The following is a 16778-nucleotide window of genomic DNA, read 5'->3' on the forward strand; positions in this document are numbered from 1 at the left end:
TGTGAGAATAAGTATTTGATAGTCCAAGGATCAAAATCTATATGATGCCGAAAGGCGCTTTTACCGTGGGGGTGGTTGCTACCCCAACTCGGGGGTGGAAATTTTATAATATATTTTGACCACAAAAGTTGGTAAAAACATTCATTCTAAGCAAAAAACGTTCTATACATTTTTTGATAAAATTATAACGTTCCTATGGAGTGCTAAAAATTGCATTTTTAACACGGTTGTAGAAAAACTAATCTAAAGTATTTAAAAATATCTATCTCCAGAAATAAAAAAAGTTTCTAGCTAATAAATTAAGCGACTTATAATGAAAAGAATGTCAGTCCCTATTTTTTTCAGCGAAAAAGTGATCGGAACCATCCCCCTAATCACCACCCTAACTAAAATTAGTCATTGAACTTATTTGGTCTTCTTTCGTTATGTATTATTAATTGGTTCTAGTAGTTTTACCGGCTTAGAATAATCAGTTTAAAAAAAAATGGAGTTAAAAGCGAATAACAAATTTTTGTAGTTTGGTAAAAAATGCCCTTTTCTTCAGGATAGAGAGATTAGCATCAGAGATACGAAAAAATATTTAAATATGAAATTGTAGCATATTTAATTACAAAGAAATTGATTTGCAAAAATTTTTTCTACGGTAAAAATTGAGTGAGCTATTGACAATTAGAACTTGTAATAACATGCAAAAAACACCTTTACCAACACTTTCAAAGTCACCTCCTTTTGCGACTGAGGATTATAAAAGTATTTAATATTGATAGCCTAATAGACCTAATTACGGTTAAAAAATCATTATATTTTTTTTTTAAAAAAAAAAGGAGAAATCCAATCGTAAGCATAATAAAGTAAGTTAGCGGTGTTTTTAGTCATTGGCCTTATTTACTTTTCTTTATTTATATATTATTAATAGATTATAGAAGATTGACTGGCTTAGAATGATTAGTTTTTAAGAAACTGGAGTTAAAACGAATAACGAATTTTTGTAGTTTGGTAAAAAATGCCATTTTCTTCAGAATAGAAACATTAGCATCAGAGACACGAAAAAATGTTTAAATATGAAATTGTAGGTTATTGAATTCCCAAGAATTTAGTTTGAAAACATTTTTTCTACCTACGGCAAAAATTGAGTGAATCGTAAATGAATATATCGACAAACATTCATTTTTTTTTTTATATAAAACTAACACTTTCGATAGCGAATAAATCGAAAACTATTAATTTTATCAAAAAAGTGTATAGAGCACTTTTTGCTTAGAGTGAATGTTTTTATCAACTTTTGTGGTCAATATATAATAAAAAATTTCCACCCGTGAGATGGGGTGGCAACCACCCCCATGGTAAAAGCGCCTTTCAGCAACATACAGATTTTGATCCTTGGACTATTCACTACTTATTCTCAAATTTTCAAGCAAATCGATCTATTTTGTAAAAATTGCGAGGTGAAAAGCTTCGGTTCCTGGACTATGTGTGTATTTTAGCCAAAATCGGGGTTAAATTTCATTTCTTTAGTTTTAGTTATCTCAAGATCTAAAAGGTTCATTTGTCTAAAACTTTCATTTGGTATGTTATGTAAAATTTTACTATTTTGGAAAGAAGAAAAATAATGATTATTAAATCTTTTATGATGTTCGAGGTTTGATTTTTCTGTGTTTTTGGGGTGTTTGTGTCGACACATCCCACATCCCGTGCAGTCTGTTAGTTCATCCCGCCTCGACTTCGGATGATAGGTGCTTTCACGTTACCACGCTCAAAAGTTTTTAACGTGTTTTTGTGAATTTCTAATGTGCCGTGTTTATTGTTTTTCTAGAAGTTTTTCAAATTTGAATAAAAATGTTCAACCATCTTCCAAGTTTTTTTAACTTTGGAAGAAAAATTATTTAAGGAATTTTTTCAATAAATAATTACCTATACTTCTATAAAAAAAAAGAACTTTCTATAATCCTACGTTTTATTATTTAAAAATTAATAGAGAATTTTACATGACATAGAAATTGACGCCATCTATTGAGAAAATCATCTATTGAGAAAACTAGTAGCGCCATCTTTTGATAAAAGTGAGAACTAATTTTACAATATAAAATTTAAAATGGCTTAAAATTCCAAATAAAACTCAGTGCATCCATGTAAAACCTGTTGAATATTGAATTGCCATCTAGTTCTGAACTATTCTAAAAATTCTAGATCTCTAGCTAGTCGGGAAGTATGTTTAAAATCGATTAGAAGATTTTTCCCGGAAAAAAAGACAGACAAAGAAGAAACGAAGTACCTATATAGACACATTTTAAATACTGGGACCCTCTTTAGTAGTGATACTTTACAGTTTTTGATGTAAGTTAAACGTCATAACAATTAAAAATATTTACTTATTCGCTCCGTCCGTGACTATGGTGGGGATACACGAAACTATGCCAGCATCCGTAGCGGCGAAATATGACAACTTTGGTGACTAATTATTGAATAATAATTTTTTTCAATAGATATTTCGCTTACCTTATTATTGCCGTTTTGATTTTTATTATTTATGTTTATATTTTCATACTGACTTTCTTTCCTTCCCCGCTCTAGTGGTATATTCCTATCGTCATCTTTTTCCATTTTGTGTTACACACACACCACAAAAGTAATAGTTCGTATAGACCCAGCTAATGTTAAAATCTGGTAATAATAATTCACACTGTCTAAATTCACACTGCCTAATTACTTGCGATGTACACTTAATTAAGGTTAACAACGACAATTAAACTACATATAACGAAAAAGTGAAGAAAAACTCTTAAAATTGATATTTTCTTCAGAGAACTTCCAAATATCCGTTTTTTAATTTGACGTTTATTTGACACTTGAACTTATTGCTTGTATTAACTACATTAACGACAAATATGTCACATGTTTATCATATGTTTAACGTCAAATTGTGTTAGAAAAAAATTTCAGGCGACTACGCTAGGTGGCGCGTCAGTCATGCACGGAGCAAATTTAAAGTGATTTTATTGTAGCATAGCTCTGAAGATGGTTTTTTAAGCCGAAAGCGCTCAGCTAGGAAGTAAATATTTTATACACTTCAAAAATACTTTCCTTTTCCCATTCATTCATCTATTAAGGCCGTCGGTACATAATTCGCAAATATTTTACGGCTATCTATACTTTTTCTGTCTTTACACGGCAAATTACGTGTAGTAAAATTCACATTGGTATGGATATGTAAATATTACTAGAATGTCATTCTACTTGACAATATCATCATTAACTTGAAAGAGATGGCTTTTGAATGTTCTTGAATAACTGTTATTTGTATAATTGCAAATTATTAATTCAGTTAATAAATGTGATAATTTTTTCACTAACTATGTATTAAGTGATTGTAATAATTTATATGTACAACAAAAACTAATACTCAATCGAGAAAAGGGGAAAAGCGTTAAAGTGATTTTTTAATAATATATTGTTACTATGGAACGCTTACAATTTTGAACATCTTTAACAACAAAATACTTGGATCACAGAATATATCCTGATGTATTCTCTGCTTAGATCTTCCATAAATAATAAACAATAAATAACTTTTTATTAAGTTCACGTCTTAAATCAATTATTTATCAAATACACTATCAATATTATTCAATCAACAACTCAAAATATTCCCGATGCCATGTCAAATATTTAAAACTGTCACTGTCTTGTCATCATATTCTATTTGGCTCAGTGCGTTGTATGACAAAGATAGCGAATGTTCGATTTGGAAAATATCAGCACGGACATGGTGTCCATTTTTTTCAAATCCTGAAAAAACTAATAAATATTTTTAAAAAATTTAAACGCAGAATGAAAGACTAAATTATTATCGAGGGCCGAAAGTTATAAAATAAAAAGTTTCTTTTGAACGAGATATTTGAAATTAAAAATCACACTACATTTTCTCTTAGCTTTTCACCCCTGTAATTTATTAAAATAAACGTTATAGAAGTTTTCAGGGACTTTCGGCCCTCGGTAATAACGTAATCTTTCATTAGTCCATTCTTTCACGGTTTTTGCTCTAAATTTTAAAGAACCGCTTGGATTGACATGAAATTTGGCATACGCATAGCTTACATGTCAAAGAAAAAAAGTGATATTGTGCCGATGTGTGCTTTTCCCCCGGGGGTGACTTTCACCCCCTCTTGGGGGTGAAAAAATATATGTCCAAAATAAGTCCGGAAATGGGTAAACTGACTAATTTTAAGTAACTTTTGTTCTATAGAGCTTTTTCGCCAAGTCAGCACTTTTCGAGTTATTTGCGAGTGAATATGTTAATTTTTCAACAAAATAACCACATTTTTAAACGGTTTTTCGCAAATAACTCAAAAAGTAAGTATTTTGTCGAAAAAAACGTTCGTAGCAAAAATATAGCCTATAAAAAAATAAAAATAAATGGTGTACGCGTTAGGTCTCTGGATCTCGTAGAACCAAAGTTATAGCCAATGAGAAATATATTCATATTCACCAAATTTCAAATAGAATAATTCGACGTGAAATATCCAAAAAATTAAGCACTTTTTGGGGAAAACCCATTATAACTTTTTAAAGTGTTTAAAAAAACCTTTATTTCTGTTTTTACAAAAAGTTTCTAGCATTAAATTTAAGCAAGTTACGCTCAAGATAAAGTTGGTCCCTTTTGCTTTTGCAAAAAAAATCGGGAAGACCACCCCCTAATTAGCAACTTAAATGAAATTAATCGTTGCCGCTCCACAAATTATTTTAGTTATGTTGTGTTTATATGATCTGTAAGTTTCATCGATTCAAAGTGCTTATTTTTGAAAAAAATTGGTTTCAAAATAAAAATTTTAAAAATTTAAATTTTGAAAAATATGTTTTTTTTCAAAATAACTTAAAAATTGTTAGAGATACCAAAAATCTCGAAAAACAAAAAAAGTCAGATTTGCTTTTCTGAATATCATGTATTTTTTTGTTTTTCTGTTAGACAAAAATTGATCAAGATTTGGTGTTTCTAAATTTGCATACATTCGTGATCAGTGACTCGTTCAACCCTTTTTAACTACAGCCCTTTCAATAATAAGGACTTTGAACCGATGAAACTTACAGATCATATAAACAATATATACACGAGTCAAGAAACTTGTGAAGTCGTAACGATTAAGTTCATTTAAGATACTAATTAGGGGGTGATTTACTCGATTTTTTTACCAAAACCAAAAGGGACTAACTTTATTTTGAGCGTAACTTGTTTAATTTTGATGCTAGAAATTTTTTTTATAAAACCAAAATGAAGCTTTTTTAAACACTTTAAATAAGTTGTCTTTTCCCCGGAAATGTGCTTCATTTTTGGTTATTTCACGTTAAAGTATTCCATTTGGAATTTGACGAATATGAACCTATTTTTCATTAGCTATAACTCTGCTTCTACTAGGTGTAGAGACGTGATATTTACACCACCTTTTTAAATTTTTTATAGGCTATATTTTTGCTTAGAATGTTTTTTCGACAAAATACTTACTATTTGAGTTATTTGCGAAAAACCATCTAAAAGCGTGGTTATTTTGTTGAAAAAATGAACATATTCACTGCCAAATAACTCGAAAAGTATTGACTTAGTGAAAAAACTCTATAGAACAAAAGTTACTTAAAATTAGCCAGTTTACCCATTTCCTGACTTTCTTTGGACGAATATTTTTTCACCCCCAAGAGGGGGTGAAAACCACCCCCAGGGCAAAAGCACATATCGGCACAATATCACTTTTTTTCTTTGACTTGTTAGCTATGTGTATGCCAAATTTCATGTCAATCCAAGCGGTTCTTTAAAATTTAGAGGTTTTGCAATATTTTACCGTTAAAGAACGGACTACATTCTGCGTTTAAATTTTTCAAAAATACTTATTGGTTTTCTCAGGATTCGAAAAAAAAATTAATCCCCATTTAAATAGCATTGCAGCCGAAAATACGTACCCATCCCATTAATAATTACTCAAATTTAAGTCTTTTGTTGTGTTTTATTGTTTGATACTAAGTGCACATAATTAAGTCTCGGACAATTTCAACACCATCTTGAGAAATAAAATTTAACGACTCGGATTCTTAACAGCATTTTTAAGAACTAGTACATAAATAACTTAATTAACCGGGCATCCATATTTCACGCCTATTAAACCAAGAACAAAAGACCATTAATTGGAAAACCGAAGCTATTCAGTCTCTTGTCTCTTGTGAATTGTACGCCAATGAGGCTCGTTAATGCATTACTATTTAAGGATTTAGAACATCCGCGAAGACGTATATGGTACAAACTCCAAAAAGCGACATCATTAGTGAAATAAAATCTCTTCGAAGACCAGAATGTTATAAAAACAATACCCTGTGCGTTCCTTTTGATAGGGCGCTTACGAAATTACAGGGTGGCACTGTTTAATGGCATAGTCATTTTAATTTGGAGTGTATAGCTTTGTTGTTTAATTGTGGAATAATCTTACATAGTAGGTAGTTGTATAGTTCTTCTTTTTTTAGCATCATAACCCTGGATGGGCAGAATCTGACAATAGGAGACTATAACATCGAAAGCGTAAAAAATTTTACATATCTAGGTTCACTAGTTACCGCAGATAACAATGTCAGCGAAGAAGTTAAGAGAAGAATACATATTGCTAATAAAACATATAATGGACTAATTAAACATCTAAGATCTAACAACATCACGAGAAAAACCAAATGCAAAATATACAAAACCCTGATAAAACCGGTCCTTATATATGGATCAGAGACATGGACACTGTCGAAAAGCGATGAGAACTTATTAGGTACGTTTCAACGAAAAATCCTTACAGTGCGGTGGAATGTGTTGCCCCCCCCCCTGTTAACTTGTTTATTTTAAGAATATAAGCAAAGCGCTCGGACAGGTCGATTTTTAAACTAACCATAGTATATTATAGCATCAACGTTTCGAACTTTACGCGATCCCTCTTCAGGTGACAGCCATAACTTTGATTTTTTTAAATGGGAAAGTACATCATGTGACACCTCATTTGAAAGCTCTTAAAATACTAATTTCAAAAATGTATAATACTTTAATCCTGTTTGAGAGCGTAGGCGCAAAATTTCGGTCGAATTCTTTCTAAATGCAATCATTTTTTTCTAATCCTGAAAAAACTAATAAATATTTTTAAAAAATTTAAACGCAGAATGAAATACTACAGTATTCTCGATGGTCCAAAATCCCTGGGAACTTCTGTAATGTTTATTTTAATAAGTCACAGTGGTGAAAAAAAGAGAAAATTTAGTGTGATTTTTAATTTCAAATATATCATTCAAAAGAAACTTTTTGTTTATTCTAAGGGACTGTCAGCCCTCAGTAATAATATAATCTTTCATTCTGCGTTTAAATTTTTCAAAAATACTTATTAGTTTTCTCAAAATTCGAAAAAAATAAACGCGTTTAAAAAGTGTTCGACCGAAATTTTGCACCTACGATCTCAAAAAGGATTAAAGTATTATACATTTTTGAAATCAGTATTTCAAAATCTGTTAAATGAGGTATCACATGATGTACTTTACCATTTAAAAAAATCAAGGTTATGGCTGTCACCTGAAGAGGGATCGCGTAAAGTTCGAAACGTTGATGCTATAATATACTGTGGTTAGTTTAAAAACGACCTGTCCGAGCGTTTTGCTTATATTCTTAAAATAAACAAGTTAACAGGGGGGGCAACACTTATTCCACCGCACTGTATATAAGGGGGTGAAAAAAAATGACGTATGGCGCAGAAGATATAATTTTGAACTATATGCAGCATACAACGAACACGACGTCATAACATCCATAAAGATCGGACGTCTGCGCTGGATGGGCCATGTTGAACGGATGTTGGAGACCGAAACACCAAAACATATAATGAGGCGAACACCAGTAGGGAGAAGGTCAAAGGGAAGACACAAACTTAGATACATGGAACAAGTGGAACAAGATCTGAAATCACTTGAGATTACCCACAGGAAGAACAAAGCAAGGAACAGAACAGGACCCAAAAAGGGTTGTCGAGCTACTGATGATGATGATGAACCCTGGATTGGTCTTTGCCTGTTTGGCCATGTCGTTCCATTCAGATTTCTCGTTTTCAAGCCGTCTTCTACGTCATCTAACCATCTCGTTCTGTGCCTTCTGGCTTCCATTGTAATATTTTATTTGTTGTTTTTCTATCTTCTTGTCTCTGGTGGACATGTTTCAGTCATGAGAGTCTCTGACTTTTCACAAATCTTACAATATCATACCCTTCATTCAAGAACTAGGTTGAACAGCATGGTCTGCGTCTCGCTCCCATGTAGATATCAAACAGGGGAGTCAGTTCTCCATCTACTCTAACTGCGGTTTTTAAATCATGCAAAAATAAGCAAAGACAGGAAAACAGTCAAAGCATAATAGTTCTATGAGTATTAACAGGGCACTGTAACCTGAAAAGGCAATTAAAGCTGATGGGATTGGCAGATAATGACCTATGCAGATTCTGTCACCTAGAGGAAGAAACAGCAGAACATATTTTGTGTCAGTGCTGCCGACAGCCGGTTCTTTACATTAGGTGAAGAAAAGCCACCAATGTATCCCTTTATAGTACTTACAGTCCTGAATATCATATTTATCTTTATACAGTGATACCATCACGGTCTCCCTCAATAATATATAGATAGTCACTGAGTTTCCCCTAAATAGACCTTTTATTTAATATCTACCTTAAATTTGAGTGACGATTATTAATTTTTTTATCTACTAGCTTTTGAATTTTAAATGTTTTCCCACAGTTCACCTTCTCCTCTTTTAGTATAGTTTTGTAATTCTTCTGTTTTTGTGTTTCAGAATGCAATTGTAACGGCTACTCCAACAGATGCTACTTTGACCAAAAGCTGTATGAGAAAACAGGCCACGGAGGCCACTGTCTGGACTGTATAGCCAACAGAGATGGTGCTAATTGTGAAAAATGCAGGGACAATTTTTACATGAGAGACGATGGCTTTTGCACTCCATGTGATTGTGATAGAGTTGGTTCTAGAACGTTGCAATGCAATTCAGAAGGAAAATGTCAGTGCTTACCTGGAGTAATCGGAGAAACATGTGACCGATGCCAAGTCAATTTTTATGATTTTTCCCACTATGGTTGCCAAAGTTGTAGTTGTCTGGAAATGGGATCTGCTTATAATATACCAAAATGTGACTCATATTCAGGAACTTGTTACTGTAAAGAAAATGTGGAAGGTAAGATAGTGTAGGAAACAGAGGTTGAGCCTTACAAAATGGACACAAGTCCGGTTTTATTTTTTTTTTCTGGTATATCAAGGGGTGCTTTTTCTTAAAAAATTTCGACCCAGAACGTCCCTTTTCATCCGTTTAAATGGCGTAATTTGTGGTTTTTGCGAAACGTAGCACTTCCTGTAAGTTTTGCAAAAAATTTACTTAATAGTAAAATGAAGAGGACTATATTTTCTATTATTTATTTCCCGACAGCATATGTCTATCACCCACCCTTTAGCGGGGGTGTCGCCCCAAAGTTGACAAGTTTTTAAGAAAGATGTTTTTTAAAAAAATATATTTTCCCCTAACTGTAATGGAAATCAAGAAGAAACCCTGCAGCATTTAATCACAAATAAGTGGCTGATTTTTTGGTGTAGGTTTCATTTAAGGGTAATTGCCTATTTTTTAATTACAGGGTGTTACATTTTAGAAAACCCCTTTTTATACCATCTGAACCGCTTATGCTAGAGTGAAAAAACTTTCAGCAATTATCCATGTACTAGTGTTATTTATAAATTTGTATAATGCATCCCCATTTTTTTCCCGGAACCACCCCAAAAAAAAGGGGGAATTAATAAAGAAAGTGATTTTCTTGGAATCCTTCACACACCATGCCCTTTATTAAAATTGTTCATATATCATTTTGTGCACGTTCTTATTACCCATGCAGGGACACCAAAAGCCAGTTCTTGATGCAACCCCTGCAGCCAAGAAAAAAAAATAAAATGGGGGGTTAAAAAAATTTTTTTTTGCTTTTTGACCCATATGGGCATATGCTCCATCAATAGGGTTTTTCATAAATATATATGATTATTGCAATATCCCTGCGAACACTACCCCTATCCCTGAAAATAAACTGCAGAAACTACCCCTATCCCTTGGCGAACATGTTTTTACGATTTTCTCATTACCTATGCATTTTTTTAAAACAAGTCTTATACAGAATTAAAGACCACTATTTCTTCTACAAATAAGGTCCTTTGCATTTTTTTCGTATAAGCAACCGTTAGGACACAGTGGCGCCGTAAACCTCAGAAATGCTTTGGCGGGCTCCAGTTTTTGTTTTTTTTTTTCATCACCTATTCAATTTATTGATAACGTACTTATGGAAAATAAAAGAACACACTATCTGATACACATTATGACGTAAGCATTTTTTACTTTCCTTGTACCCTAAAGCCACAGTGGTGGCCCAAAATCAATTTTTGATATTTTCTTTATTGATTCTTCTTTTTTTGGGGTGGTTCCGAGGAAAATATGGAGGTGCATTATACAAATTTGTAAATAATACTTGTACATGGGTAATCGCTGAAAGTTTTGTTACTCTAGCATAAGCGGTTCAGATGGTATAAAAAGGGGTTTTTTAAAATGTAACACCCTGTAATTAAAAAATGGGCATTTGCCCTTAAATGAAGCCTATACCAAAAAATTAACCACTTATTTGTGATTAATTGGCGCAGGGTTTCTTCTTGATTTCCGTTACAGTTAGGGAAATATATTTTTTTTAAACATCTTTTTTTAAAACGTGTCAACTTTATATAGACATATGCTGTCGGGAAATAAATAGTGGGAAATACAGTCCTCTTCATTTTACTATTAAGCAAATTATTTGCAGAACGTATAGGAAGGGCTACGTTTCGCAAAAACCACAAATTACCCCCTTTAAAGGGATGAAAAGGGGGGTTCCAGGGCGAAATTTTTTAAGAAAAAGTTAGTCTCATAATAAGCACCCCTTGATATACCAGAAAAAAAATAAAACCGGACTTGTGTCCATTTGGCAAGGTTCAACCTCTATTTCCTACACTAAAAGATATTTGATTACATTTAGATTCTATTAATGACACAGGGCCGGTGGTTCGAACACTAATCAACAATGATCATTATTAAATATTTAATTACTGTCACCAAAACTGTCAATGTCAACTTTGTTTGGGTTGCTGAAAACATAATTAATTACAATTATGAGATTTATTATTAATTATGTTAATAATTATTGTTATATTAATTGATTATAGTCTCAGAATTGTAATTAATTATGTTTTAACAATTGACATTGACAGTAATTAATTATTTGATAATGATCATTGTTGATTAGCGTTCGAACAACCGGCCCTTAAATCTCAAAAATATTGATTTACTTGATTTTTATTTGTGTTTTTATAATCAATATTCCTTGTAATATCCATTTTTGATCCAAATTCTTCACTCTATTTTCAATTTTCAAATATCCATATTCGTAAATATTTGTAACGTAATAATGTATTTTGCTTGTATGTTAACTACATTGAGCCTATTAAATAATAATTGTTGTTCTTTTTTGGAAATCTCTCTCTCTCTCTCTCTCTCTATCTCTCTCTATCTCTCTATCTCTCTATCTCTCTCTTCAATCTTGATCCCCTGGAGAGAGTATAGTGATCGTTGTGATATTGTTAATTGTCTGTCTCCATAATATAGTCCAGGGCGGATCTGTTTTGAGATGGACGTTGAGAGGTGACTCAAATTTTTTTGCAGAAATTGCTTGAAAATAAATCAAATAATAATATTTGAGTTATCCTCCCTCTCAAAAAGGTCCGGAACATTGTTTAAATAATCAAAATGTCAAGAATTGAAGGAAAAATTCGATATTTTTCTTCGTTTTTTGATTATAACTTTAAAAGTATTCATTTCCGAGAAAAGTTGTACTGACATAAAAGTTGCGTAATTAAATTTACTGTAATATAAAATTGGTTAGAAATTTAAAAAATAGTCACCCTAGTTGCAAAATAGCAATAATTGCGAAAAAACCATACAAAAACAAGTTTTCGCATTTTACGTTTTTCAACCATTTATGCTACACTTAGGACCTTCATATTTCACCCAGAAAAATTATATAATACAGTAAAACAATACTGTAAATTTCATTAAGATCGGTTCAATAAATTTTGCAAAATAAATTTTGCAATACAGCTTTCGCAAAAAAAATTCATTTTTTCAAAATGTTACAGGACTGAAAATAAAGCAGCTAGCAAGTTGATTTTTTTTTGCTTATAGAAGTGAACTGTACCTTTCATTTGCAAGTTTCAAAATTAAAATCAATTAATTACCACGGTGTCAGAAAATTTTTGAAATAAACAATAATTTTTGGTGCTACGCGCAGGACAGCGGTGTTCGATTCACACAGGTTGATTTCCACGAAAATTATTTCCAATCTTTATCTAATATATTATTTTCTTACTCTATATTTTGTTGTATTTTAATTTTTTAATTCCACAAAAATCAAACTAATTTTATTATTGTTTGTGAAATATTGTTTAAACAATTGCATATGTTTAAAAATAATAAACTTTTATTATTTAAGTTAAAATATATGAACAAAGAAAGTTTTTGCTAATAAAAGTGTTATTTCAAAGGATAGAGTATGTGTTTTTATTTTGCAATAAACAAATGTATTTATTTATATCGAAATGTCATAAAAATTAAAATGTATCAATCATTATCAAAGGTCATTGGAATGCCCAATCAGAGCAACCTATCAGCTGTCCTGCGCATAGCACCAATAATTAATGTTTATTTAAAAAAATTCCTGACGCCGTGGTGTTAAGCGATTTTAATTTTGCAAAATTGCAAATGAAAGGTACAGTACACTTCTACATGCAAAAAAATTTTCATCTTGCTATCTGGTTTATTTTCAGTCCTGTAACATTTTGAAAAAATGAATTTTTTTTACGAAAGCTGGATTGCAAAATTTATTTTGCAAAATCTATTGAACCGATCTTAATGAAATTTACAGTATTGTTTTACTGTATCATAAAATTTTTCAGGGTGAAATATGAAGGTCCTAAGTGTAGCATAAATGGTTGAAAAACGTAAAATGTAAATACTTGTTTTTGTATCTTTTTTTCACAATTATTGCTATTTTGCAACAAGGGCGACTATTTCTTAAATTTTTAACCAATTCTATATTGTAGGAAATTTAATTACGCAACTTTTATGTCAGTACAACTTTTCTCGGAAATGAATACTTTTAAAGTTATAATCAAAAAACCAAGAAAGAAATCGAATTTTTCCTTAATGTTTTGACATTTTGATTATTTAAACAATGTTCCGGACCTTTTTGAGAGGGAGGATAACTCAAATATTATTATTTGATTTATTTTCAAGCAATTTCTGCAAAAAAATTTGAGTCACCTCTCAACGTCCAAATGTACTAATATTTTTACAGATGCGCCCTGGTCTAATAGACTCTTGTCTCTGGTTATTTATGTTACATCGTGCATAGGTCTTTCGTAACTTTAGGTGATCTCGTCAGCCGTCTTGTTGAAAATCTTCCTCTTGGTCAAAATGTGTTAATTCGTGCAGTTAGACTTTGCCGGATATTCTCTTATTGACCTTTAGTTGTCTTAGCATAGAATTATTTGTTGTGGTACATGAATGTTTGGTGAGTAGAATGAAATATTCAGGATCTCACACTGACTATTAGTAATTATTATTTGAGTATTAGTCAGTCCAATGGATTCAGGGGAATAAAAAATCTGACATATTTAAGAAAACCATCTAATATATGTATATCACTCAAAACTGCAACGTTCAATGCAAGAACCCTTTTGTCAAAAGAAAGATTTATCGAAATGAAAACTGAACTGAATAAGATCAATCGGGACATGGTTGGAGTCGGAGGAGTTAGAAGGAAAAGAGAAGCCTAACCATGTTAAAATCCAGTCACACTTTCTATGTTGGAGAAAACGATGAAAATGGAAATATTGGGTTCTTCTATTTTTATATCTAATTAGCCTTCTTCGGTCCATTTTTGGACATAGGCCTCCCCAATCCTTTTCCATCCTTCTCTGTCTGTCGCTACAGTTATCCATCTAGAGCCCACGTGCTTCTTGACATCATCTGCCCATCTCATTTGGGGTCTTCCTCTGCTTCGTTTATATTCCCACGGTCTCCAGTTTATAAGAATTTTGTTTCATCGGTCTTCTTTTTGTCTAATATTGTGCCCGGCAAATCTCCATTTCAATTTTGCAACTTCTTCTCTAACAAACTTTTGTTTTCTCTTTTATCCACTCGTTTCTCTTTTTATCCATTTGTCTTATGTGCAACACTTGTCTTTCCATTGCTCTTTGCGTTTTTAGGATTTTGTCCATGTTTAAGTAAGCATTGTTGGGTTCTTCACTTATAAAAAATTAGCTGAGTTCATATCAGTAAAAGCAGTCTCTATTACCAAAAAATTATACTTGCAAAATTAAAACACCCTTACTACATGAAGATTTAATTTCCCTTGTTTGTTCGACTGTATTCGTAATGGTCTTGGTGTATGGTAGGTTTGGTTAGACGTTGGTTTTAAGAAGTGTTGCTGGCTAGATGGGCGCAGTTCCCAAAGGCCCTAAAAGAAGAAAAAGTAAGATTGAATTTAGCTTCTGCTGTAAGAAGATCCATAGAATATGGACTTGGAGGAGCCCCGATGTTAAGACTAAAACCGAGATCGACTCTATTATCACGGACAAAAACACAGTTAAAGATAATACAGTATTGAATTAATTTTTGGTCGCCGGAGATCATAGAATGGTCGGGGCAATTGTACAAATCAATATTAAGCAATAAAAACTGAGAATGATAATACAGAAAATTAAACCTTGGATACTCCCAACGAATGAACTTAACTTTGAAATATTTATCAGCAGTAACTTACTCAGGAACATAACAAAAGAAGATGTAGATAACCTAAATGAAGAAATAGTAGATACAAGAACACAAGATCAAGAAAAGTTAGGCTCTAAATATGAAAAAGAAGAAAATATTAGTAAAGAAACGAAACAAAAAGTGTAAGATCGTAGAGTATTGAAAAGTCAAGGAAATGTTGACTCTCAAGTAATAAACACCATAAAAAAGAAATCTCAAGTTATCAAACGGGACGATATAAAATACAATGACGAGAAAATTATAAAAACTATGGAAGAAAACAAAAGCATGAAAGCATTGAGGACAAAAAACGAAAATTGCAAAAAGAAAATCTTCCAAATTAAAGACAAAAATGGAAATATAGTCTCAGATAGATCAGGCATATTACATGTAGTGGAAAGTTTCTGTGAATCATTGCATCAAAGTCAAGTTATTCCAGAGCTCATCGAACAGACAATACGAAAGATACAGAATGTATTGAAACTGTTTTCTTGTGGCATGTTTAATTTACTATCAGGTTTATATGGGATTGAGCGACAACCCAGGCAACCAAACAACGTTTACAAAACGTTGAAAAGTCACGTGAGTATGTCCCACCATAACTGACGTCATTTTTATCACGTTTTAAATCAGTGATATAAAAAACGTAGTTTTTTAATTATAATTACTCATATGGGCCAATGTAACAATAATAATTATTCGTATGGGCCTTGTTGGTATAAATGGGAGACTTTATAAAATGATTTAATATAAAATTTTCACTGTTTATATACCTAGGTATACTTTCTGTGTCAAAAATGAAACAACATATAAACTGATAAATAATTTATTAACAAATTAATTTAATTAAACTCGATAACACATAATTAGTACAAAAACAAAACAAAACACATAACCTCAAACCGTTTTCAAGAAGAACTATTGCACTAACTCACTTTAGAAAAACGAATAAAAATCTCTTAATAATCAACACGCTTTTTCAACTAAAATCTAAATGAAGTCTCATTTTAGCACACAAAGCACGTAAACATAAATTAAAAATTTCTTATGACAATTTAAGCTTATAAACGTCAAATATACAACATTACATTAGAAGAATTAACTCGTTAAGCTCTTCCCTTTTTTGTGACGTCAGACTTACGCTGTCTGAAATAAAACCGTGTTTTTAAACGTATTTTAACGTCATTAATCTTACGTATTTAAAATCACCTACAAAAGACGTTTATACGACGTAATGTTCAAACACGTGTATATATTCAACCAAAAGTTGACGTTTCCTCGACGTTATTGACGTCACTTGGTTGCCTGGGAATGAGCCACAACAGAGATGGCGCTAATTGTGAAAAATTCAGGGACAACTGTTACATGAGGGACGATGGCTTTTGCACTCTATGTGATTGTTGACAGTTGGCTCCAGAACATTGCAATGTAATTCGGAAGGAAAATGCCAGTGTTTACCTGGAGTAATCGGAGAAGAATGTAACCGATGTGAAGTCAATTTTCATTATTTTTCCCACTATGGTTGCCAAAGTTGTAGTTGCTTGTAAATGGGATCTGCTTATAATACCCCAAAATGTGACTCATATTCAGGAACTTGTTACTGTAAATAAAATGTGGAAGGTAAGATGTTTATTTCAGAGAATAACACTCAAATATTGAATTTTGATTCTATTAATGACACTAAATTTTAAAGACATCGATTTACTTGACTTTGTGTTTTTATATTTCCTTACAATATCCATTTCAACAGATTAAGCTCCTGATGATGTCTCAGGTAACTGGACTAAATCGCAAATCCAAAAAAAAAATTAGAATATTTATAAGTTCATGGGTCACTATTGAAAAA

At 31.9% G+C, this 16778-nt stretch overlaps 1 protein-coding gene across 6 annotated transcripts in view; it reads left to right on the forward strand.

Moving 5' to 3' along the window:
* The window catches only part of LOC126890664 (laminin subunit gamma-1-like), a 260245-nt gene that overhangs the window by 187139 nt on the left and 56328 nt on the right, over positions 1-16778 (forward strand). For all 6 annotated transcript variants that reach the window (XM_050659781.1, XM_050659784.1, XM_050659782.1 and 3 more), the window contains one exon: positions 8840-9235. In XM_050659781.1, coding sequence (XP_050515738.1) covers positions 8840-9235 — 396 coding nt within the window. The remainder of the gene's footprint in view (positions 1-8839; positions 9236-16778) is intronic.

This window comes from Diabrotica virgifera, chromosome 8 (genome assembly GCF_917563875.1).
Source record: "Diabrotica virgifera virgifera chromosome 8, PGI_DIABVI_V3a".
NCBI classification, from domain to species: domain Eukaryota; kingdom Metazoa; phylum Arthropoda; class Insecta; order Coleoptera; family Chrysomelidae; genus Diabrotica; species Diabrotica virgifera.